General features: G+C 35.1%; 1 protein-coding gene across 1 annotated transcript in view; it reads left to right on the top strand.

Annotated features, from left to right (window-relative positions):
- Nucleotides 1-25766, top strand: part of LOC106884358 (uncharacterized) — a 35098-nt gene extending 9332 nt beyond the window's left edge. The window contains exon 2 of the mRNA XM_014935706.3: nt 22851-25766. Within this exon, the coding sequence (XP_014791192.2) occupies nt 22851-25729 (2879 nt within the window). The 3' untranslated portion in view covers nt 25730-25766. The remainder of the gene's footprint in view (nt 1-22850) is intronic.
- The last annotated feature ends 864 nt before the right edge of the window (nt 25767-26630 follow it).

Raw genomic sequence — 26630 nt, 5'->3', positions numbered from 1 at the left:
CAATAGGAATACAAAATACAAAATGGCTGATAGTTAGCAAGGTGAGACACACATAAGAAAGAAGGAAACAAAGGACCACTGATGAGGTCACAGAAGTGTGACGAAAGAACTCTGGCCGAAATAAGATTAAGATTAATGTAATATAAAGCTGAAGCAAATTAACACCAAATATACAGTGCGTGTGTTTTTATTGGCTAAACTGGCAATATGACCATCCCCAAGTACAACAACATATATACATATATATATAAGCTCGTCGAAACGCCGGTGTTAAAACGTGGGTGGCTGATGAAGGAGAATGTTCTCTATGTGGCTCGTGTGTTCTCGTCTACGTTTGTTTGCAATGTCCTGTACCCAGATATGCACCTATACATACAGGTGGATGTCGGTATATATGCATATACTCATTTACTATTTGTTTTTATATATATATATATATATATATATATATATATATATATATATATATATATATATATATACATACATATATACGACGGGCTTCTTTCAGTTTCCGTCTACCAAATCCACTCACAAGGCTTTGGTCGGCCCGAGGTTATAGTAGAAGACACTTGCCCAAGGTACCACACAGTGGGACTGAACCCGGAACCATGTGGTTGGTACGCAAGCTACTTACCACACAGCCACTCCTACGCCTATATGAATAAATGTTAACTTTGCGGAAAACATCTGAAATAAAAAAAAAAATCCTAGGTGTTGGGCAGAGGATTGTTACCTTGTTTGATTTGTGATATTCTATGAAAAAAATTGGTTAACGTAAGTCACTTAAAGTGATATGAGTGCTACCATCTCCCTGTTTTGTTTTTTTTTTCACAACAATGACGAACACATAATGCGTTTTTGATTTCTCCCAAGAAGGTTACTGCACAAAATGTTTAGGAGTTTAGTCATGGCATTTCGGAAAAATATATTACGTTTACAACTTTTTGCATTTGAAATATTAGAAAGAAAACCAAAAATAAAAGTCAATATTCTGAGTGAAATCATAAAATGATTATTAAGCTATTTTATTAATTTGTATAATTTATCACTAAACTATATTAAATTATTCCCTTAAAACGTTAAGCTCATAAAATATGATAGGATAATTGCGATAAATATGTTCATCCCGCGCTAGTAGTAGCTAAGCTAACTGCATCATCATAGAAGTTGATATGAGACCAATATTTATAGATAATGTAGTGTTATGCAGCTATGACATGTATGTGTTTTCATGGATGTAGTGATAAATCTTGCCTATCACAGGTGACGTAATAACATTTCTAGATACACTTGTACTTAAAAACGTGGAATAAACATATATAATAAATATTTCATATCGATAGAAAAAAAAAAGAAACATTCAGAGAATATGAACTCTTCTATAAATTGTATTGCAATAAATACTTCAAACATAGATTTTCCATTTACAGCTTTTATGTAAATAATGAATTAGTAGTAAGCAATTATAGTTTATTGAAGTACTTTCAGATTTAAAACTGTGTAAAGTTCTCTGGATAATCACCTTTTCAAAGTAAAATCTATTGTAGGAAGAGTTAAATGGTATAAGATATTATGACAATGTACAATAATGGAGCTTAAAATATGATAAACCTGTTTGTCAAATTGCTTTATAAGGTGTCACGCACGTAGGGTATATGAATTATAAAACAAATGAGATAAGACGCATAAACATAGGTACATGTATGTATATATATATATATATATATATATATATATATATATATATATATATATATATATATATATATATATACGTATGTATGTAAAACATATGTGTGTGTGTGTATGTATATATATATATATGTATATATACACATAGAGGTATGTGTGTGCACGTATACGCATATATATATAGAGAAGTATATATATATATATGAATATATATATATAAATGTATGCATATTTATATGCATATATTTACGTTTGTATGTATATATATAAATATATATATATATATATATATATATACACATATATACATATATATATACATATACATATGTATGTATGTATATATATATATATATATATAAATATATATATATATATATATATATATATATATATATATATATATATATATATATATATATAGTTCATATGAAATGCATAGATATTGCATCCATAAATATTGCTTGTGAATTCATATATATCTTTCCTAAAAGTTGAGTTGTTTCAAATCATGTTTATTAGTAATTATTACAATTATTGACTGATATCAAACCAAAGAGTGCTGGCTGTGCTATTTCCCAAACGTTTTAAATATATAATCATAAAGTGAACGCTCTTTGAACGATCTGTGGTACTTGAATATTAAATGTAAATAATTTTCTGAAATATTTTTAAAATGAGACTATAACTAATATTTCCCAGACTTTAAACGTTACTTTATACCACAAAGCAAAATAATATTCAGAATACACTTCAAAATATAATAATATTTGAAGCATTCAGCAGATTAGAAAAAATACTAATTCGTTAAATGTATTTATATCAATTTAATATACGACATCACACTTGAAGAACATTTAAATACACTAAACTTCAAGAGATGTAAAACATTCATAAAAGCACATTAGTTATTGAATCAAACATGAAATAACAACCTACATACATACATACATACATACATACACACATACATACATACATAAATACATACATATACAAGAATAAAAGATTATATATATAAGAATATAAGAATATATATACATATACATAAACAAACATACACCACCCCCCTCCACACATATATATATAAATATATATATAAAGGTTAAGTAATCAGAAAATAGAGAAAAGTTTTGATCAACAAGCAAACCACTAACTTTCGACTAAGGAAAGAAAACTCCGAACGACCCGTCCTTGTTTTTTCTTTTCCCTGTTTTGTATCATCTGTGTGGATGCTTTGCGTACTTGTCCCAGTTTTTTGTATTCCTTTATATATATGTATATATATTCTTATATTCTTATATATATAATCTTTTATTATTGTAATGTATGTGTGTGTGTATATATATATATATATATATATATATGCATGTATGTATGTATGTGTGTAGGTTGTTATTTCATGTTTGATTCAATAACTAATATATATATATATATATATATGATATAACATAGTAGAGTTTACTGTCTTGATAAAGCAAGATCACTAAATAGGTACTCCATCTAGTGAGAGATAAATATCATATAATGTTCACAGTATAAGGATAAGACCTGCTAATGGTTTCTTGCTGTGAGGACAGGTGGCCAGGCAACACTTTATAAGGTGTCTTGGGGCTAGACACGCTTTTATATATATTTACTGAACATACGACAAAATCTTGAGGAGACGTTTGGTTGGCCCGAGAGTATAGTAGAAGACACTTGCCCAAATTGCCACGCAGTAGGACTGAACCAGGAACCATTTAGCTGAGAAGCATTCTTCTTATCATATAGTTACGACTGCGCCTACATAAAACGCGTATACACACACATGCATCTGTAGTGGGGGAGTTTAGCTCAATCGGTCAGAGCACCGCGACACGTAATCACAGAGTTGTGATTTCGTGTCTCATAGCTAACCACCTACACTTTTTCTGCAAAATAGGGGTAGTTTATCCTGTTCAAGCTATATTATTAGCATTATTCTGCGACTGAGAATTTAAAAATCACTTCTTTAACTTTCTAAGACATCTCAACGCTTCTAAAAGCAAACTTCGTTTGCTTGTTTGCGTTTATCGTAATTTGAATTTATATATATATACACACTCACACACACACAAAATTTCTTACTAATCCTTATACGTAGTAGCGTAGAAGAAGTGCAAGCAGTTCAAAACGCGCAGAGAGTGTATAAGCAGATTCATTTATATTAATATATTTAACCGATTTCATATTTGTGCGATTTAAAAAAGTGTAGATTTTGAGGACTTGGATCTGTGTCCCAAACTTTATCATTTCTGGCCGTTTTAAAACTCGTTAGTTCTTGGAACGAGTATGTGGCTCAGGATTTTCACGTAGCGTGTGAGGGATATTTTGATTAGTTCCCTTCTATGTCTGTGTATTAATGTTAAGCGGACAGCTGTACGTGAGATCACATCAAAGGTCAAATCCAGAAGAGATATCATATGAGTCAGAGCAATAACAAATGAACGTTGAAAACCGTACCCTAACATAGGATTGTTTTAGCCTGTTGGACATGGCAAGTAGTTGAATGAGCAGCCTATGAGCTGCTTAAAGGAGTAATGTAACTATATGAGCGGCTTATGACCAGCTAAAATGAGTAAGGTAAATGCATAAGCAGCTTATGAGCAACATTAGAGAGTAGCAGGTTATGAGTAGCTTAAATGTGTAAAGTAGTTGTATGAGCAGGTTATGACCAGCTTAAATGAGTAAAGTAGCTGTATGAACAGCTTATGAGCATCTTAAATGAGTAAAGTAGATGTATGAGCAGGTTTATGAGCAGCTTACGTGAGTGCAGTAGATTTATGAGTAGCTTATGAGCAACTTAAATGAGTAAAATAGATGTATGAGCAGCTTAAATGAGTAAAGTAGATGTATGAGTCGCTTATGAGCAGTTTAAATTAGTAAAGTAGCTGTATGAGCAGATTACGAGTAGCTCAACTGAGTAAAGTAGCTGTATGAGTAGCTTATGAGCAGCTTAAATGAGTAAAGTAGATGTGTGAGTAGTTTTACTGAGTAAAGTAGCTCAATGAGCAGTTTGAAAATTTTTTCATGTAGCCAATTTGTAGTGACGCCTTAGTGACTTATTTACAACTTAGTGAATGATTCATTCTTCCTTACGATATGGCAAATGCTAACAATTCTTATAATAAAACATTTGAAAAAAAAAATTTTACTTTAAAACTGTTTAGAACACATCATGGTAAATATAACTGCAGTCAAAAATCTACTGAAAAGTCACACTTGAATTATAATTAATTTATTTCTAAGTTTCACATGTATATAAATAATCTGTATTTGCTCAGTAAATGTAAATAGAAAAGCAAAAGCGGAGTGGGGGAGTTAGACAAAGAAAGAAGTGTGTGTCTATTTGTAGACGCGTTGCTAATTCGTCGACAATTTTCAACAAAAGTGCAGGTTATGGATTAGTTCAGTTGACTCTATGCATCAGTTTTAATGACACCATATCGTACATAGGTTTCATTGCCGTACCTTCTGAAATTATGTTAAATTAAGTTATAATCGTATATTTTTCGCACTGCATGGGGCCTTTCGAATTAGATATATAATTCTCATCGCATCAAAAATGCCTCAAATAAATGTCGTTTATTCACACGGGGGTCATATATGAACAATTAACGCTAGTTTCTGGTTAATCTATTTATTGCCTTATCTCACGCAACCAGGACCTCGCAAGTAGTGGAGTAATGTTAGGTAAATTAAAACAACTTCAAGGAATTTGAAGCATTCACTGAAAGGTTACTGCATAATACTTTATCAATATAATTCCACCGATTAAGGCGGCGAGCTGGCAGAAACGTTAGCACGCCAGGCGAAATGCTTAGCGATATTTCGTCTGTCTTTACGTTATGAGTTCAAATTCCGCCCAGGTGGACTTTGCCGTTAATCCTTTAGGGCTCGATAAATTAAGTACCAGTTGCGTACAGGAGTCGATTTAATCGACTGGCCCCCTTCCCCCAAAATTTCGGGCCTTGTGCTTAGAGTAGAAAATAATATATATTTTAAGGCAGCGAGCTAGCAGAAAGGTTAGCACGCAGGGCGAAATGCTTAGCAGTATTTCGTCTGCCGTTATGTTCTGAGTTCAAATTCTGCCGAGGTCGACTTTGCTGTTCATCCTTTCGGAGTCGATAAATTTAGTACCAGTTACGCACTGGGTCGCTGTAATCAACTTAATCACTTTGTCTGTCCTTCTTTGTCCCTTCTGTGTTTAGCCCCTTGTAGGCAATAAAGAAATAAGAAACGTTAGCACACCGGGCGAAATGCTTAGCGGTATTTCGTCTGTCTTTACGTTCTGAGTTCAAATTCCACCGATGTCGACTTTGCCTTTCATCCTTTCAAGGTCGATAGATTAAGTACCAGTTGCGTACGGGGGTCGACCTAATCGACTGGCCTCCTCCCCCAAAATGTCGGGCCTTGTGCCTAGAGTAGAAGAGGATAAATATTTTCAGGCATGCATTGTACATATAAATAAGTGCACGCATGTGGAATGATTGTGTTAGATTAGAAAGATATAGTCATGAATATATGATGTTGCGTTTGTGACTCTGAAAGAGATATAGATAAAATGGTAAGGCCTAAGAAAACAAAACAAACAAATAAAAAGAAAACAACAACATATAACTAGACGTCAATAACAACTTAAAGCACTCCGTATTATCAATTATTTAATGGAGAAGCCCTATTGAATTTAATTTAGTCCAAAATATGATTTTCTTTTTACTCTCTTTTTTTTTTTACCTATTGTACTTCTAAAGTTTCCTTAAAGCTGTTAAGATATTGCTGAATGTAACTTTGTCCAACATATGAATAACTATTCTTTTTTCTTTTTTCCACTTTTACATAATATTTTTAAAGTTTTCTTAAAGCTATTAAGATATTGTCAGTTTTACACTATTTAGGATTCAGCAGTGAAATAAAATTTAATGGAAAATATGCAGATAAGATATTTCAAAAATATAATGCTGAATTAAATCTTCCTGAAATCCTGGCATTTCCTAAGTCTTCTTACTTCCTAATCATTCTTACGTGTAAGTTATTTCCATAGATATTCTATAGAATTTAGAGCCAGCACTGAAAGTTGCGATGCTTACAAATACGTCCATGTAAAAAATGCAATTTAAGATAACAAGAACTGGTAACGTATCAGCATATTTCATGAGTTATCGTTCCTTCTTCAGCAACCCATTGTTGTTGGCACTCCGTCGCTTACGATGACGAGGGTTCCAGTTGATCCGATCAACGGAATAGCCTACTCGTGAAATTAACGTACAAGTGGCTGAACTCTCCACAGACATGTATACCTTTAACGTTGTCCTCAGGGAGATTCAGCGTGGCACAGAGTGTGGCACGTTTAGCCCTTTGAAATGCAGGTACAAGAGAAACAGGAAGAAAATTGTGGTGAAAGAGTGCAGCAGGGTTCGCCATCAGCTCCTGCCGGAGTCTCGTGGAGCTTTAGGTGTTTTCGTTCAATAAACACTCACAACGCTCGGTCTGGGAATCAAAACCGCGATCCTACGACCGCGTGTGCGCTGCCTTAACCACTGGGCCATTGTGTTTCCACACTGCAGATGTACGCTGAAGTCGATTCAGTAGAATATAACCTGACTCGATTAAAATCAAGCTTAAAACTTGCTGCATGAACTTATTTATAATAATAATAATAATAATAATAATAATAATAATAATAATAATAATAATAATAATGAGGATGAGGAGGAGAAAGGGTGAGTGATGATAATTGTGATGCTGAAAATTTGCATCAATTAATAATAATAATCGAGAAATTAAATTTTCTCGCCGTAATTTTTATATTCTTGAGAATTTAGTAATCCTTTCTACTGGAGACGCAAGGCCTCAAATTCGGTGGGAGGGTACTAGTCGATCACATCGATCCCAGTGTTTCACTGGTACTTAATTTATCGATCCCGAGAGGATGAAAAGCAAAGTCGACCTCGGCTGAATTTGAACTCAGAACGTAGCGACGGGTGAAATACCGTTAAGCATTTCGTCCAGCGTGTTAACGATTCTACCAGCTCACCGGCTTCTCTTGAGAATGTAATAATAACAAGGTCTGGAATTTTTAAGGTTAGAGGCTAGACGATTACATAAGTAGTAGTACTTTAATGGTACCAATTTTAGAGATTCTGGAAGGATGAAAAGCAAAAGACACATCAGCGGAATTTGTAACAAGAACTCAGCAAGCCGGAATAAATTTCGCTAAGGATCTCGTCCGACATGTTGCGATTCGGCCAGCCCACCGCCCCCGTAATGAGAATAATCTTTTCTATAACAATTTGGGGGCAGGGTGTCAGTCGATTACATCGACCCTAGTACTCAACCGAAGCTTGATTTGTCAACCCCGAAAGGATGAAAAGCAATGTCGACGTTGGCAGGATTTGAACTCAGAACGTAAAAGCGGACGAAATGCCGCACTCAGGAATTTTATTATTCCAAACAAACCGTACTCCCCATCCACCCCCATCCACAAAAAAAACACAATGCGAAAATATGGAGAAATTGATAAAGGGAAGATAAACTATGACATAGTCATGTTTAATTTAAACACACACACACATTTATATAACAGACACACACATATATAAATTCATAGATTGAGAGAAGGAGAGAGAGAAAAACAAGTGGACAAATATTTGAGGCCTCCGTCGGTCATGGCTGACCATTGATGATGTCATCCGTCCGTTGAGTTGTCTATACAGTTTTAACAACGCCTCCTGTGGCTGTAGAGACCGATGCGAGAGTGGCAGTCTCGTTTGCAGAGGTCACGCCTATACATTGAATCCGGTATGTTGGCAGTCATTTCTTTTCTGTGGGCTCGGTTTTCAGCTGCCGCCACTCTTAAATTCTCTTCGCCGGTCTGCAGTTGCTTGTGAAGAGTGCCTCTCCAGCTGGTTCAGTCGACTGCTAGATGCTCCCAGGAATTGGTGTTGATACCAAGAACCTTCATATCCCTCCTGCGCAGATTCACTTTTCTACTCGAGACACAAGGCCTGAAACTTTGGGGAGGGAGCCAGTCGATTAGATCGACCCCGGTACGCAACTGGTGCTTAATTTATTGACTCCGAAAAGATGAACGGCAAAGTCCACCTGGGTGGAATTTGAACTCAGAACGTAAAGACAGACGAAATATCTCTTTCTTTATTGCCCACAGGGGGCCAAGCATAGAGGGGACAAACAAGGACAGACAAAGAGGTTAAGTCGATTACATCGATCCCAGTGCGTAACTGGTACTTATTTAATCGACTCAGAAAGGATGAAAGGTAAAGTCGACCGGTGTGCTAACGTTTCTGCCAGCTCGCCGCCTTTGGATAAAGATAGATAAATCTAGAATATAATAATACAGTGCGTGTCACTTCCCTCAATACCAATCCTTTACGAATTCGTCTGGCAAATACAAGTTACATTTTTATGACAGTCGAGCTTTCGTTTCCTTTGACTTTATCTCCATTTCGCTTCCAGTATCAAAATTGAATGAGTGAATGAGTTGTACTTGCTATCAGTACTACTCTTCTTAAAGTCAAATTAGCTATAATTTTTTTTCGCTACGAAAATCGTAACAAAGTGTATTTATATCCTTTTTCGTTTTATTTAAAAAAAAAATATTAATTTATTTCATTCCTATTTCTCTTTATTTTAATCTACTTTTCTGATTTTGCGCTATTGTTTTCTTATTTGTTGTGTGGGTAGAGTAAAATTTGTTTCCACACATCTGTGTATAAAATAGAAAGGCTTTAATCTTAAACCATACTGAGTAATCGAAATATTCCTAAAATGTTCGTTGATAAATAACTCTTTCTATTTTAATATAATCCTAGAAGGAAAATTCATAAAAGTAATAAAGCGATGACATCAGCAGGAACAAAATATGTACAAGAAATTAGCTTAGACATCTAGCAATAAAATTTTGATCTAAAACCTAAGTGAAAGCCGAGCAGCGAACCAAGATGAATAATGAATTGTTGAAAAATAGATGCTTCATGTATAAAAAAAAAAAAAACTTGTCTTTCGCCGGGGTGGAGAATGAATTAGGCGTGAAGGATGCAACAAAATGTATGCAATGCAGAAACACTCCAACAGCACTTGATATAGCAAAATGAACATTATGGCATTTATCCTTTTACACAGACTCACGTACAAATATGCATGTATATATGCATATATGCGTACAAATATGCATGTATAAGGCTGTTCTTTTCCTTAATGGCATGTGAAAATTTCAGAATACGTGATCTATGAAATTATCTTCCCTTCTAAAGTGCAGCTGGTTCTAATTGCCATTTGGTAATTAAGAAACATCTTCAGGAGACGGTACTAATTTTAATGTATAAATGATTTGTTGTATTGTATTTGATGTGCACGTAGTTGTCTAAATTCAAATACATGCCACTGGTCACTCTGACGTATTTCTCGCAGATTATTTTTGTTTAAATGTTGTATATTATCTAAGCCACAAGCGTTTTCTTTTCATTTTGGATGTTTCTAAGCCTTCTGGTTACTGAAGTTAAGGTTGGACAACTGTCGTGCTACTGGAATTTATTGAGGTTGAAACACGTGTTAACGGCTGTCCTTATATCTTTCGAAAATAAGCCCATCCTTTTGGTCAATGACTTGTCAACTTTGAAGACTTCTTGATTCTCGAGATTTATCTCTCATTCTCTTATGGATCTGGTTTTGATTGCCGTTTGGCTATCGCGAAAAATCATCAGGAGGTGGCGATCAATTTAAAATACATCAAGGAAATACGTCGTGTGGTATTTGACATATTTGTATTTGCCTATAGTGTTCAAAAACACATTACTGGTTACTCTATGTTATTAATCTCTGCTCATATTTGTACACACACACACACACATACACACACACACATACACACACACACATACACACACACACACACACACATGTGTATATATGAGATTATATGCTGTTTGGTGGCGCAGAGCAATTTGAAAAGAAACGTAGTTATTATGCTCGTTATGGTACAATCGTTTATTCTCTTTTCCCGCATATTATTAACTTAGAATAACTAATTGAATGCTTATCGAAGTAACCTGAAACAGTTACTGAATAATACTTAGAAGTAACAAACAATGTGTTCCAAAGCAATATAACTATGTGATTCAACAGCTATGCAAACGATTGCTCGTGTGTGATGTGATAAACAAACAATGCGAATCAATACAATATATCGCCTGTTATACCAAATGCAATTGATCAAATACCATAAAACATACACTTCATGCAGACTATTAATGGAAGTCGATGCACATTTAAAGTAGCAATACAGAAATTTAAGTTGATAATAGCGCTGTCGTGAAAGTCAACATAAATATGCATAAATGCAGCTTGTAAATAAATTCGGTTTAATGCGTCTCATGGTAAGAGATGAAAGAAGATTTCCTTTCAATGTTGAATGTATAGTGCTACAATGGATTAGGGAAAGTAAACGAGAAATATGCAACTTCATTCAAGCTGTAAAACCGGAGGAAATGTGCATGGATCGTGGCTCTTATTTTAAGCCAGTGATTTTCAACTATTTATTTTTACCTGTAGTCCCCTTAGACTAATATTTTATGCTAGTAGACCCCACCATAACCATTCGATGTTTAGAAGCTAATTTTAAAAATACTTCTTTCAAAATTCCTACGTTTAAGTTGAAAATGTCAGAGGAAAACGTCAGAGAAAATCGCCAGAGAAAGAAACGTTGCTGTTTTTTTTACTATAAATACATCTAACGCAAAGCTTTTTCATGAACCCGTAAAATACTACTGTCGAACCAATTTTCTATTTTACTTGTGTGGAACCCCGAAAATCTTATATGGACCACAAGGTCATATGCACCCCGGCGAGAAACTCTGTTTTAAGCTGAAATGGGCTTATAACAATAATTTGCTGATGCAGTAATTCTTTGGAATAAAGCTGTATGTTAAGGTATTTTGCTGTTTGTTGCTAAGCTGAATGACTCTTGTTTGTTTCAGCTAAAATTGGCTAACTATAGTTGATACATTAGTTCCATGCAAACCAGACTCTCTCACCAGGATCGTCTGTAAAATCAGCTGAAAGAGAGAAATCAGTCTCTTTGTTTCTAACATTACTTATCACGGTAGTCTGGTTTCCGTTTAGTCCATCAATGGACACACACACACACACACACACAGACACCCACACACACACACACACACACACACACACACAACTATATGTATATCTATGTGAGCATCCATATATATATATATATATATATATATATATATATATATATATATACATACATACATACATACATACATGTATGTATATACATACATATACTTATATACACACATGTATACATATACATCTCTCCATCACGTTTTCTCTCTCCCCCTCTCCACACACACATACACTCCCAGACACACAACTATATGCATGCCTCTGTGTGCATAAACACACACATATATACATATATGCATCTCTCTCTCTCTCTCTCTCTCTCTCTCGTTTTTTCTTTCTCTCTCCACACACACGCACACACACACACACACACATATCCGAGACCATATAACTAATTCCTGATTTAAAATCATCCCCGTCTCAATAAACATCATCAGCACGATAATCGTCTTAAACGTAAACAACAAGCTTTGAGCACATTTGTAGTCCAATTAGCTGCCATAATTTAAACAAAAATGTGCTCAGAGAAATAACTGAGATGTGAAGGGAATTTATTTGAATAACAAGGAGAAAAACAATATATCTAATGCATTAAAATTTTGTATTTAATATACCCCAGCTGTGGCTGTAGTTCATTAGTAATTATGGAGACCATATCCTATCATCGACATTATATCATACTTTGTCTCCATGTTTGACAATATGTAAAGGGAATCTCAAGATATGCGTTCATTCAGAGACCGCAGACGTTATTTATTGAAAATATCGCGTCCTTGTTGCAACATTTTTTTCTCTGCTGCACGTGGCCGTGAACATCATTCATAACCACTTGAATTGTTGTATACAAACTTGATCCAGCAAAATCAGGCTTTAGATTTAATATTCAGAGAAGTAATTGTTAATAAGCAATTCCGTAGCTAGCATATCAACCATTATCTGCTTTCTAAAGGATACTTCAATATTATTTGTTAAAATTTTCCCAGATAAAACATATTCTTTCGCTAGGTAATTATATAAACACCCTGAAGATATTCTGTTTTAACTTAAAAACAAAAAAATCATTACAGAACCTACAATTTATAAAATTTCACATAACGTAAGTATTCCTATATTATTAAACTGTCAAATTTACGCTTCGATACCACAAATCGTATTGGTTATCATATAAATCGAGTGATCTAAAGAAACTGAGTGAGCAACGGGAATTTTCTCGTACCCTTCAATGAAGACCACCTTCTTATAGATGAGATATTGAAGAAATCCGATTTCTTCAATATCTCATCTATAAGAAGGTGGTCTTTTCTTTTTAGAGAATGTAACAATCTGACAAACATTTGTAATATTGATAAATATGTTTTGGCCTCTTAGTCATGAAGTGTTAGAATAATTTTCATGCTGTTTTATTAACGTGCTTTAAGCTGTCATTTCGCATAGCTTATCTCTATTGTCAGCTCTCACTAGAGTCAATTCTGCTGTTTCCTTTCTTATTCAAATCATTCTAATATCACGCCAAATGAAAAAAAAAAAGAAATTCTTTTTGCTAAAGAACCCTTGTGTATTTCTTTGAACAGCAATCTTTTCGGACACATTTACTCTGGATTAATATTTCAAATTCAAATTCCGACAAAGTAATTTTTAAATTGAAGTTTTACACAGTATTCTACTAAAAAAGAACCCCACTCATGTATTGAATTCAGGATAACACTCTTTATTCCTCTAAATATTTGTGATCTTGTACCAATGCCAGAAAACTATACTTAATTATAAAAAAGTGCTGCTTACAAATATTCGATTGACTAATTACGTTTTAAAGTATTCCTTGGTATATAAAGAAGATAAAAGGAGCGAAAATATTGCCAAGTTGTTAAATCCGTAACCAGAGACGGAAGTATATTTTTATGTAATTTTCAGTTGCCTGACAATTACTTGAAGCAAGATAAAACTTAATCTTCATCGCTATAAAATGAATATTTGAAGATGGCGCCTGGAGTTGAATATTACATAGTGATATAAACATTTTTTCATACAAATATAGAGAATGAAGAAGGGTGTTTCTCTTTCTCTTTCTCTCTCTCTCTCTCTCTCTCTCTCTCTCTCTCTCTCTCTCTCTCTCTCTCTCTGTGAGCGCGCGCGTGTGTGTATTAAATTGTATTTATATTTGTAAGCTTGTGTGGGACAGCAAAAGAGAGACAAAGAGAAAGATGGAAAAAGATACAAACGAAGATTAAGAGCGAAAAGGAGGCGAAACAAAAAGAACGTGTCAAGCGCTCGAAATATACTTCAGAAAATAAATGTGGCTAATAATGACTATAATACGTTTATTATTATGATTATTCAGTGACAGATTAGTGCCAACCATCAAAGTGACACTGGCGTAAAATATACGAAGCCCAGTATACCCATCATGACTACCCGTTTGATGAGGGTATACCAGACACATGCGTCACAACCATATGTGCGCGATGTGGTGGTCTAATATCGAGATAAACAGCGCATTAGCTTACAGGTGGAACCAGTTAGAATTTTCCTCAGGTCGAGTAGCCCATCTCGCTCAAAAGGTCCCTGTATAAGGCTTGTTTAAGGATGTTGAAAGAAACACCCATGTTTCCAGAGGTGAATTATCGAAACATCAAAGAATTCCTCTCAATACATGGCTATGATACTCCCAAACTACTTCTGTTCGTGAGCAGTGATGTACATATCGTCAGCCATTAAGGGACATGCTCAGCTGGTTAAGGTAAAAAAACTAACAAGCAAATTTGTGGTATTGAGCAGATATTTGCTGTAGCCCATCTTTTATACCAAGACAAAACAAAGTACATGATTTATTGTTATTATTATTTATCGTAACACAGTGTAGGTAAAAATGCGACGGAGTCTTTAGTGATCTGTCAAGTCACAACAAGGACCTCAGACAGATAAGGTGTGCGCTGTGCCCAATAAGGCTGCTTTTTGCAAGACATCTATCTTGCAACGGATTTCCAGTGGCCTTAATAAGTTTTGAAGCTTCAATGGGATTGAGCCCACCGCTCCGATCACCACTCGTATCACTTTTACATTACCCTCTCGCATCTCATAGTGTCTTGCCATTTCCACTTTCAATTCGCAGTACTTGGTGACTTTTTTCAACCTCTTTACTTACAACATTCATGTCATTTGGTATGGCTGCATCGATGATCTGACAGTATTTGTCTCTCTTATTCAATATGACAATATCCGGCCGACGGTGTTCGATTACACGATCCGTCTGAAAATCATAGTCCCAGAGTATCGTTACTTTTCCATCTTCCTGCATAACCTTACTTGGTACTTGCTCATACCGGTTCTCTATTACTTCATATTGGTATTTACGGTATAAGAACCAATGAAGATACACACACACTTTATCGTGGCGGCACTTGTGTGTGCAAGACTCTCACAGCCACTTACCAAGTGGGTCACATTTTCCACACTCTTTCCACAGAGTCTACATTTCTGGGTCTCAGAAGATTTATTATTATTATTATTATTATTCAGTAGTTTTATTTTTATAACGTGCTTTCACTTCACTACCGAGCGCAGCTCTGTGCGCCTTGGGTATGTGCTGTGGTTTGCTGTGGTGCTCTTATGTTTACTGTATTGAAAGTGTTTTGCGTAGAATGTGTGCAGTACCCAGTAGTGCAATTTTCTGTATGTTATATATATTTGTAAGTCCTGGTGTTTTTGTTATGTATTTGTCTGAATATTTTTTTATTATACCTAAGGCACCTACTATGATAGGAATTGTTTCTGTTTTTAGATTCCACATTCGAGTTATCTCTATTTCCAGGTCTTTGTATTTTGAAAGTTTTTCCATTTCTTTTAGAGAAACGTTGTCATCTGCTGGTATTGATACATCAATTAGAAAGCATTTTTTTTCTTCATGATCTTTGACAACTATATCTGGTCTATTTGCCTTAATTTCTCTATCTGTGTGTATTGGCATATCCCAGAGTATGGTTACTTTCTCGTTTTCTGTGACCTTTTCTGGCGTGTGTTTATACCATCTTTTTTCTGTTGCTATTCCATAATGTTGGCATAGCTTCCAGTGTATATAGGTCCCAGCTCTGTCGTGTCTGTGAATATATTCCTTCTTAGCCAGGACTGGGCAGCCAGAGATAATATGATTTATTGTTTCTTGTCGATCTCCACATATTCTACAGTTACTTGTTATATTTCTTTTCATTATGTGTTTTTGGTAATTTCTGGTGGGGAGGCTTTGGTATTGTGCAGCAATTAAAAATCCTTCAGTCTCTGCTTTGAGTCCTGAGCTTCTCAGCCATTGCTGGGATTTTTCTCTGTCTATTTCTTTCGCATTTAGTTTAGCCCAGTATTTACCATGTAGGGGCTTTTCTTGCCATCGTTTTATCATGGTCCGTTGCTGTTCTAGTTTTAGTTTGGATTTCATTTGTTTTATAGCTTTTGTTGTTTCTTCTTCTTCTTCTTCTTCGTATTTGTTAGGTAGATTGATTTCTTGTTTGTATTTGTCAGCTTCCTTAAATACTGAAAACAGTTTTTTGTTTTGCTCGTGTTTTGTGGCTATTTGTATTAGTTTCCCTTGCTTCTGGAGTAGGTATTTTTGCAGTCCTATGGTGGTTATTTTATAATAGTTTTCTAGCTGTATAAGACCCCTGCCACCTTCTGTGCGTTGTATATATAGCCTTTCTATGTCAGATTTTGGGTGGTGCATCCTATATCCTGTCATTATTTTTCTTGTTTTCCTGTCTATTTTACATAGTTCGTTTAGTGTCCAGTTAAGGATGTTGTAGCTGTAGCTTATAACTGGGACAGCTAAAGTGTTGATACCCATTATCTTGTTTTTAGCATTGAGCTCTGTTTTTAGTATTGATCTAACTCGTCTATAGTACTCTTTCTTTATTTTTTCTTTCATTTGTGTATGTTGTATCCTATCTAGTTCATTGACTCCTAAATACTTATATGGTTGGCTTTCGTCTAGTTCTCTTATTTCATTGGCTTTATCTAGTGTTATATTGCTACTTTTAACTAATTTTCCTCTTTTCAGGGTTGCTTTGGCACATTTTTCTAATCCGAATTTCATTTCTATTTCCTTGGTAAAGCCATGTACTGTCTGTAGTAGTGTTTCTAGCTCTTTGTCGTTTTTTGCATATAATTTTAGGTCATCCATATATAGAAGGTGGCTGACTGTTTTTCCATAGCATTTGTAACCGCATCCAGTTCTATTTAGCAATTCTGTTAAAGGTGTGAGTGCCAGGCAGAACAGGAGTGGAGAGAGCGTGTCTCCCTGGAATATTCCTCTTCTAATGGGGATGGCTTTCGTTTTCACAAGTCCCTCTTTTGTTTGGAGCTGTAGCACTGTCTGCCATTTGTTCATTGAGTGCTCTATGTATTTTATGATAATTGGTGCCACCTTGTTTATGGCTAGTGTTTCCAGAATCCACGTGTGGGGAACACTGTCGAAAGCCTTTTGGTAGTCCACCCAGGCCATACTGAGGCCTTTCTTCTTTCTGCGGCTGTCTTCAGTTATGGCTTTATTGATCAATAATTGATCTTTACAGCCGTATGAGCCCTTGCAGCATCCCTTCTGCTTTTCTGGAAACAGGTTGTTATTTTCCAGGTGTTTACTCAATCTCTGCGATATTATTGCAGTAAAGGCTTTGTAGATCGTAGGGAGACAGGTTATAGGTCTATAGTTTTGTGGTTTCTCCGTTTCCGTGGATTTGGGGATTAAGATGGTTTTCCCTTTTGTGAGCCATTCAGGCATTGTTTCTGGATCTGCTATTATGTTGTTAAAGTTTTCTGCCAGCTTTTTATGCATTGCTGGCAGGTGTTTTAACCAGAAATTGGGGATCTTGTCGTGTCCAGGTGCTTTCCAGTTGCTTAGTCTTTGCAGTGTCTGGGTGACCTCTTCAGTTGTTATAGGGGCCCAGAGTTGCTCAGGTGCTAAGTTCGTTGTTTTAATGGTCCTTTTTTGGGGTTGTTGCTTCACCGACCATATTTGTTTCCAGAATTTCTCTAGTTCTTCTGCTGTTGGTGCTGAAGTAATGTCTATTTTATTTTTACCCAGTTCTTGGTAGAGTTTTTTGGGGTTGGATTTGAACTGTTTGTTTTGTTCAAAGAAACGTTGGCGTTTCTCATACCGGCGGATCCTCTGTGCTTTGGCAAGGATGTCTTGCTTTAGTTTTTCTTTTGCCTCAGGTAAGTCTTTTTCTGTAATGCTGTATTTGTACAGTATTTTTGTTTTCTTCTTGTTACTTAGTAGTGTTGATTGTTTACTAATTTCGTTGAGAATCGATAAATCTTTTCTCTTTTTTTTAATTTTGTTCTGGATGTTATTTATCCACAAGGTCTGTTTGGGTGGTAGAACTCCTGTTCGGATGGGTTTGACTGAGTATCCTGCTTCTTTTGTGGCTGCAGTGGCTGCCGCATATATCATGTCATTTAGCTCAGTGATATTGCCTGTTGTTTCTGTGGTTGTTAGTTCCGCGACGGCCAGGTTTATGCTATTTATTATTGATGTTGTTTTATTGTCTATTTTGATTTTTGGGAGATATAATCTGTGGTCCATTCTAAGATCTGTGGTTTTCAGTTCTTCGGTTATTTTCATTTTCATAGTATCGTAATTATTAGGTTTCCCTTCGTTATTTCCAAGCTTTATATTTGTTTTGCCTTCCTTTTCATTCATATGTTTGTCTGTGGTGTTCTGGATTGGTGCTTTTTGTATACTATTATACATCTCTACGGTCTGGGTTTGTTGTTTTTTGTTTACTTCGTTTTTGCCGGGCATGTTACGTTTGTCCTCGTGTTTTGCTATCTCAGTGTTTATATTATTATTTGGCATTGCTGTGTGACTACTATCTAGATTTTCCTGATGTATTTTTTCTTTCAATTGTTCTATTTCTATTTCTGATATTTTTTTGCTTTTAGAATATATCTTCTTATGTTAGCTAGTTTGTTAGGGTTCATTGTTTTATCGAGGTCTATATTTACATTATTTTTCTTCCATGTTTTATATGTATGTGTTGTTGCGTTTTCGTTTTTTGGGTAGAGTACTGCTGTGAAATAGGCGTGTAGGATCGAAATGTGTTCCTCACGTGTCCATTTATGCCGTTTTGGTTTTGTTTGCGGGACATGAGGAACAACGTCCGGCCCTTTATTTTGACGGTCGTCGATTTCGTAGGGTACCGGTTCGCTTATTTCTGTTGTCAGATTGTTTTGCACGTTCATATCTTCGTACTTTTTTCTTAACAAGCTTACAGTACGTACTTCTCGGTTGTTATTCTTGGGTGAAATAATACCGGTGTTATTTAATATGTTTGTAATTTTTTTGTACATGGTGTTTTGGGGTTCGAAGATGGTCTGATTTTGATGTAACACGTGTGTTTACGATCGCTGTGCGGGTAGTGGAGGTATCAAGTTAAAATACATCATTATTTTTGTAAAAATAGAGATAAATTTCAATGAGTATTACTTACTCGGATATAGTCCAACCCTTTGTCAGCTATTTTTTGTATATGGTGTTTGGGTTTGGGGATGGTCTGTATTTTGATGTAACACGTGTGTTTACGATCGCTGTTCGGGTAGTGGAGGTATCAAGTTAAAATACATCATTATATTTGGAAAAATAGGAATAAATTTCAATGAGTATTACTTACTCGGGTATAGTCCAACCCTTTGTCAGCTATATTTGGGCTCCATGCGATGTCTTTATTTCCGATGTTTTTGGATAAGTTTCGGAGCAGTGATTTATCGTACTCACATGTTAAACTTATTATTATTATTATTATTATTATTATTATTATTCTATTTTTCTTCTTCTTCTTCTTCTTCTTCTTCTTCTTCTTCTTCTTCTTCTTCTTCTTCTTCTTCTTCTTCTTCTTCTTCTTCTTCTTCTTCTTCTTCTTCTTCTTCTTATTATTATTATTATTATTATTATTATTATTATTATTATTGAGTGGAACGCAGCGCGTGCTATCAAAGTGACTCTGGGGTACAAATATAAGCCCAGTATTCCTATAACGACTCCCCGTCTGATACCAATGGCACAGAAGACATCACAGTTATACTCTCTATGTGATTCTCTCTTTCTACACACACACACACACACACACACACACACACACACACACACACACACACACACACATATATATATATTGGTCTGCTCGTCTAGCCAGTGAGGTGGCGTCGTTCGAAAGCTAAAACAATTCAAATGCATTGTGACCAGCGATGGAAACAACATCCGATAGTCTGCTACTTTCTTTTCACAGATTCAGTTTTGGTTTGGGTCAATATTTTACGTTTTCCATTTTAAATATTTTCTGATACAAAATCATCATTTTGTAGTTTCTATTTCGGCATTTCGTTCCCTGTATATTATCTTTTCGACTCACTTAGTTTGTAATGAAGTAGACTACACTTGAAACCAGCACTTAAATTAGAATAGATTGTAATTTTTTAAAACGATTTATTGAATATTTTCAAGAATAAATATTAAAATTTCGTGTGACAAGAAAGTGGATTTCTTTCCAAACAAAAACTAATATATTAATGAACTTTACGATGGAAAATGTTGAACAGAATCTACGTAAGAGTTTAATGAAGCAACTGTGATATCAATTAAAATAATCGAAGAGAAAAAAATTGAAAGCGTGTATAAACACTTTGATAATTTAAATTCACACGCACCATACATATGTTGTAGCAATTTATACATAGTGGAAAGAACCTTTCTTTAAGGATATAAAACAAAACTCAATGCCATGACGATATACGTATATATATATATATATTGTTGTATTTCGGGATGGTCATGTTGCCAGTTTAGCTAATGAAAACACACGCACTATATAGTTGGTGTTCACTTGCTTCAGCTTTATTTTATATCAGTTGTACTTGTACTTTTTGGTTTTTAAATCGCGAACAGCCGTCTTAATTATTCACACACACACACACACGTTTATATATTCGTTTTTGCAAGATTCTTGATGTGAATTCGTGTATTGCAACAGATATTGTATTTCGTCTCACGTCTGCGACCTCATCAGTGGTCCTTTGCTTTCTTTTTTCTTTTTTGTGTCTCTCCGGCTGATCGTTAGTAAGGAGAGACACAAAAGAGAAAGAAGAAAGCAAAGGATCACTGATGAGGTCACAGAAGTCTGACCAAAGAACTCTGGTCGAAATACGATTAATACAAAATAAATCTGAAACAAGTGAACATCAAATATATTGTGCCTGTATTTTCACTGGCTAAACTTGCAACATAACCATCCCTAAATACAATATATGTTTCAATACACGAATTCACATCAAGAATCTTGGGAAACGAATATATAAACGTATATATATATATATATATATATATATGTATGTGTGTGTGTGTGTGTGTGTGTGTGTGTGTGTGTGTGTGTGTGTGTGTGTGTGTGTGTGTGTGTGTGTAAATGATAAAGATGACTGCTCGCAATTTAACATCCAAAAGGTACAAGTAGAATGGATACTAAAGTGAGTAAAGTGTACATCAGTACCATCATTGCGAGAAACAAAAGTCAAAATAACTCTTAGCCACGGGCAATGCATTCTTGTATTGACTGACAAGGGTGACAACCTCTCTACAGCAAATGTGGAGTGTCAGATCATCGATGATTTCAAATTGAATTAATCCTCATCAGCGACATTTACTCCCTTGCCTAGGGTTAAATCGAACTCGCCTTGTCAGTTTATAGAAGATACCACAGGAATCAGTGGCTGACTTCAGGTTGTCTGTCTGTCTGTCAGTATGTCTGTCTGTCAGTCTGTCTATCTATCTATCTATCTATCTATCTATCTATCTATCTATCTATCTATCTATCTATCTATCTATCTTATATGCACAGATAGGCCTAACTCTAACAGATCAGTTGCCACTTTTCACGGCTATTACTTAAATTTCTACATTGCTTTTTTGTCTTTATTTTCTTAAGTTCTTAATGTGCCAGCGGAGAATCTTGACAAGTTAAGTTTGAATGACGGTTACACATTTTTTTGTTCTTATATCTGCTCTAATCTATATCTACTCTAGTCTATATCTACTCTAGCTAACTCCACGGAATCTTCTATTGCTATTAATCCTCTTCTACCTTTCCTTCTAGATAAGTATAATCTTGCTAATCCTGTCGTTAGGTGGAGTCTTCCATTCATATTGAATTCTTTCCTATTTCTTCTGTCTAGCTTTGCTAATTCAGCTTTTGTCCAATCTACAAAAGCTGTTACGCATCCAAGTATTTCCAGTCTTCACTAGAATCGGATCATTTCGCTTTGACTTCATTAGTTTCCTCACCGTTCTGATGAACTCCTCAATTATCGTTTTCATATCTCTAGTTAGTACTCTGTCAGATTCTAATACCCCTAGACACTTATACCTCCCTCCTTCTTTCAATGATTTTAATGTCTGGCCATCTGTTTGTTAATTGGATGCCTTCGCTGTTGACTACCTGTCCCTTTTTCATGACTGATATTACACACTTATCTATGCAGAATATTTTAACATGTCAATAGTTTGAATGACAGTCACTAATTTTTTCTTGTTATATTCGCTTTGTTTTTGTCATTGCTATTGCCATATTTCGTCAATTAGCCTCAAATCAAATCAGTCGGTATTGAACAGATTTAAAATCTAAGACAATCTCGTCACGAACATTTCATCTGTCTACATAACTCACAATTTAATTCATAAGTCCTGAATTTAAAAACAATATAGGGGTGTTACTGACTTGGTATAGGCTCTTTAGTAATGGTAGTGTTGAACTACCTGGATAATCTTTCACTGAGATCTAAGTACATTCCAGAATATGTATACTGTTAAAGCACTTGAGGCCTACATGAAATATCTATCAAACGAATCTGCTTAAACATTTCTCTTATAAACTAATAAAGACATTTATATTAATGTGTATTTATCTAATTATAAACTTTTTATTTTCTCTTTGCAGTGACTGGAGTTGAAACCAAGCTGACATTACATGACAATTCACTTCTTTATTGCCTGCTTGCTACTATTTTCATATTACCTGGGGTCAAGTCTTACAATGCGACGTTGAACACTACAACATTTGTCGTTAATTCTAATTGTAACATATATTTCTCTGAACCGGAATTCGCTAAGGAATTCATGGTAATTTATGAACATGTAGAGTTGGTGAATATACGGGTAGATTTCCCATCTGAATTTGTCAATCCTTTGTTCGAAGTCAAAGATTATTATAATCCAGAAGTTTGGTATTTATCAACGTACGAGCATGGTTTAACCCTACTGAAACTCCCGTTTCAGCATGCAATTTTCTCGTTATCCACTTTAGAAAGGAGCGTGAGGTATATTGATTTACGCCTCCGAGACTCACCTCGACGCTGTCTGGAGAAACTGCCGTTTCATGAAAGGATGAATGTGGTTCGCAAATTTCAGTTTGATAATCTAAAGCAGGATAAGCAGCTGGGCTTCATATCTATTTGTAATCAGATAATAAAATCTAAGGAAGGGCATGCTGAATTTGTTAATTTCTGTTGTAAGAAAAATAACGCTGGTAAGATAGTATGTCACGAGGAAGATATAGGAATTTGGGTATCGCTACTGTTCTGGCTGCTTGCGGCTTTGCGACTGATTATCTTATTATTCTCGCCACTACTACTTCCACAGAGCATGTACAATGCGGCATATGTCATGTCTGAATATACAGTTAAACTAAAATCTCCTTTTCTATTGAACTTATTCGTGTCAACCAATGAAGACTGTATTGTTCGATACAAGAAACGCTTGGTCAAATCAGACATTAAATCTTGGAACAGATTTAACCATTTAATTCAATATATACCACAGGAGACAGTTGTTCCAATACAAATTAATGAACTAAACGTCAAAGTTAAAGGAAAAAGAATAGTTGAAGGAAACTATCCACCATCCGGTCTAATGAAATCTTTATACGATAATTTCATTCGATGCAAAGTAAAAAACATAGAAACCTTTACAGAATGTTGTGAAAGTAGTATTTACGGAAAATGTGTGGATCTGTTCATTAATTACAACATCACTTGGCATACATGCATGAAGACATTTATTAAATTGGTGATGTTGTTACTACTTCCATTGCCATATTATATCAGAGTAATAATTTATTACATATTTGAAGAACCTGTGTTTGATTTTCGCCGTATGTTTGTTGCAGCAAACAGACTGGATGTATCATATAATTTCGTATCACAAACATTTTTACAATACTTTTCTCCAACTCATCCTGTATTCATTACAACATATTTCTGTTATATCTTATCCGGTTTTATAATTGGCTTCGTTAATCCAAGCGGCAGAGAAATATTAAAAGGTGTCATACGAGGTTCTCTGCAAAATATGCGCGATGTAACTTATGTTGGAGGCGTAGAGATGATTACAAAACTTGCCTTGAACCCCTTTAAAACATTCGGTATCCTTGGTTTATTATTAGCCCCAATATATTGGCTGTTCGTTATACCATTAGGATGTGTATTGTTTCTTATATATAGCATTCCAATAATTTACTTAATCACTGCAATATTTCGACACACCATACGGGCTTTTCCGCTATTTGAAAAGAAAAGGCATCTTCTACCCAAACGAGCAACACGAAAGATCAAAGAGTTAACCGAGTCGATGAAGGTAAAATTTAAAAATGATCTGTTTTATTATAAAGAAACAGAACCAACTCGATCAGAACAGGTCGTTAAGATAATAAAGCTATTTGCTGTAACTTCTTATTGCATAACTGTTCTCTTCTCTTTTACGCTCCTTGTAAGTGAATGTCTTGCATTTCTGTTACAAGTGGCAACATATACAATGATGGGATTCATAGTAAACGCCTCTTCCCTTCTTAAATATGTAACTATGGCTCTTCTTGTTATTGTTTATATGCACGACTGTTATCAGGACGTATATCAAAATTACGTAACGTTCACGAAAGAAATAATTGACGATTTAATGGACAGAGCAGAAAATATCAAAGAAGTCGCATCTCAGTCAGCTGATGTTCAGGAAAATGCTGCTTTTCAAGTTTCCCTGCCAACGGATGTTACACCGATTTCAACAAAATTTAACAACGATAAAGGAGAACCTAGATGGAACATCGGGCATTTATCCATTTTCTTAGACAAATACGATACTCCAAGAATGCCATTAAGATTATTTAAAGATATGTGCAACATAAGGACCTGGGGTTCACCAGGACCTGTTTATATAAATTTGCTTATAGCGACGAGAAAGTTTCTTACAATAGTTGTTTTTCTTGCCTTTGTATTAGTGGTTGTACTAGCTTTTGGTAATGTCTACAGAGTTTCATCAACAAACCAAACCTTAGCGGCAATGGCAGGGGGATTTGTTCCTCTGCTGCTAAAGAATGTCCTCTCCTCGCGTGTCTTAAAATTAAATTTAAAGACATTAGCATTTAAGGGCCAGTTGGATGAGGTGTTATCTGCATATAGACAAAATTGGCCTATAAGTGATCTTGTTTTCGAATGGGGAGAAAATATTGTTCCAAGTGTACCAAACGAAAATGGTTTAAATGTTACCAATAGTAGCAGCACTGATCTTCCAAATAAACTTGAAGAAACATTCACGAATTCTGATAACAATCCATTTCATAAAAAGGAATCATTTAAAACATCGTCAAATAGTAACGGATCAATAGACGACTTACATTACAACAGTGACGAGATCGATCTATTTATCGATCTCTCATCGACGATAAATTCAGATACATGGCTAGAGACACCTCATCATTCAAATCCCGATTTGACTTTAAACCATATTCTTACTGTACCTCCACAATATTCTGTCAAACATTTATAATCCACTGTCAACATTATCATAAAGAAATAGAAATATTTGCGGTTTTTTCCTCTGAATTTTTTCTGTGATACTTTTTAATGTAACCGTGTATTTACTTGAAAATTTTATTCACAGGGTTGCAGCACATCAAGAAATATTCTAAACCAAGCCAGCTCTCATAGAACGGAATATTAATCAAAATATTTTAAGAGTGACTTTCAGAACTTGTTATAGTGTATCCAATACAACATTACCAAATGCATTCATCCATTTTTATAAAGTTTTAAGCAAGATGTATAACACTGACATATTTACAAGTTACAAGCAAACTACATAATGTATTTTCGCACAAGGACATAAACTCGAAAGCTGAACCAATTAAACTAACATTCATCTAGAATTGCGAGAAACCCTCACCCGAAACCAAGGTCATAGTATATCCGGCATTCCCATATATGCTAGATCAAAGTTTCTCAAACTTTTTGGGTCGCCGTCTCCCTCATAGTCACATAATACCCTCAGTATTCCACCCCTATTTTTATGAATAAATAAATATTTTATTACGGAGATGTACTTGCATAGCAAGTGGCCTGATCGGAGATCGTGTGCTGGAACGAAAAGAATTTCAGCGTGGAAGGTATTTATAAGCCATTTAAAATAACACACAAAAGCAATCAGATTCACTTCAACATTTAAATTTAATTTGTCAAAATATTTTTGTCGCTTTGAGACCGCGACCTGTTCACTGACAAAAAAGGCGGACGTACAGGATGTGGACCGCAACCCCTTTCGTTTTTTTCTTTTACAGAATCCCTCATTTTCGAGTACGGAGATTCTGATTCTGCAAAAAAAAAAAAAAAAAGGCATTCTATAATTCTAATTTCCCTCCGCCCCCACCCAATTCTTCAATTTTCACTATTTT

The sequence above is a fragment of the Octopus bimaculoides genome, chromosome 5 (genome assembly GCF_046866305.1).
Source record: "Octopus bimaculoides isolate indiv1 chromosome 5, ASM4686630v1, whole genome shotgun sequence".
Taxonomy (NCBI): Eukaryota; Metazoa; Mollusca; class Cephalopoda; order Octopoda; family Octopodidae; genus Octopus; species Octopus bimaculoides.
Note: the sequence above shows the minus strand (reverse complement) of the source record. Positions and strands in the feature narration are given on the sequence as shown.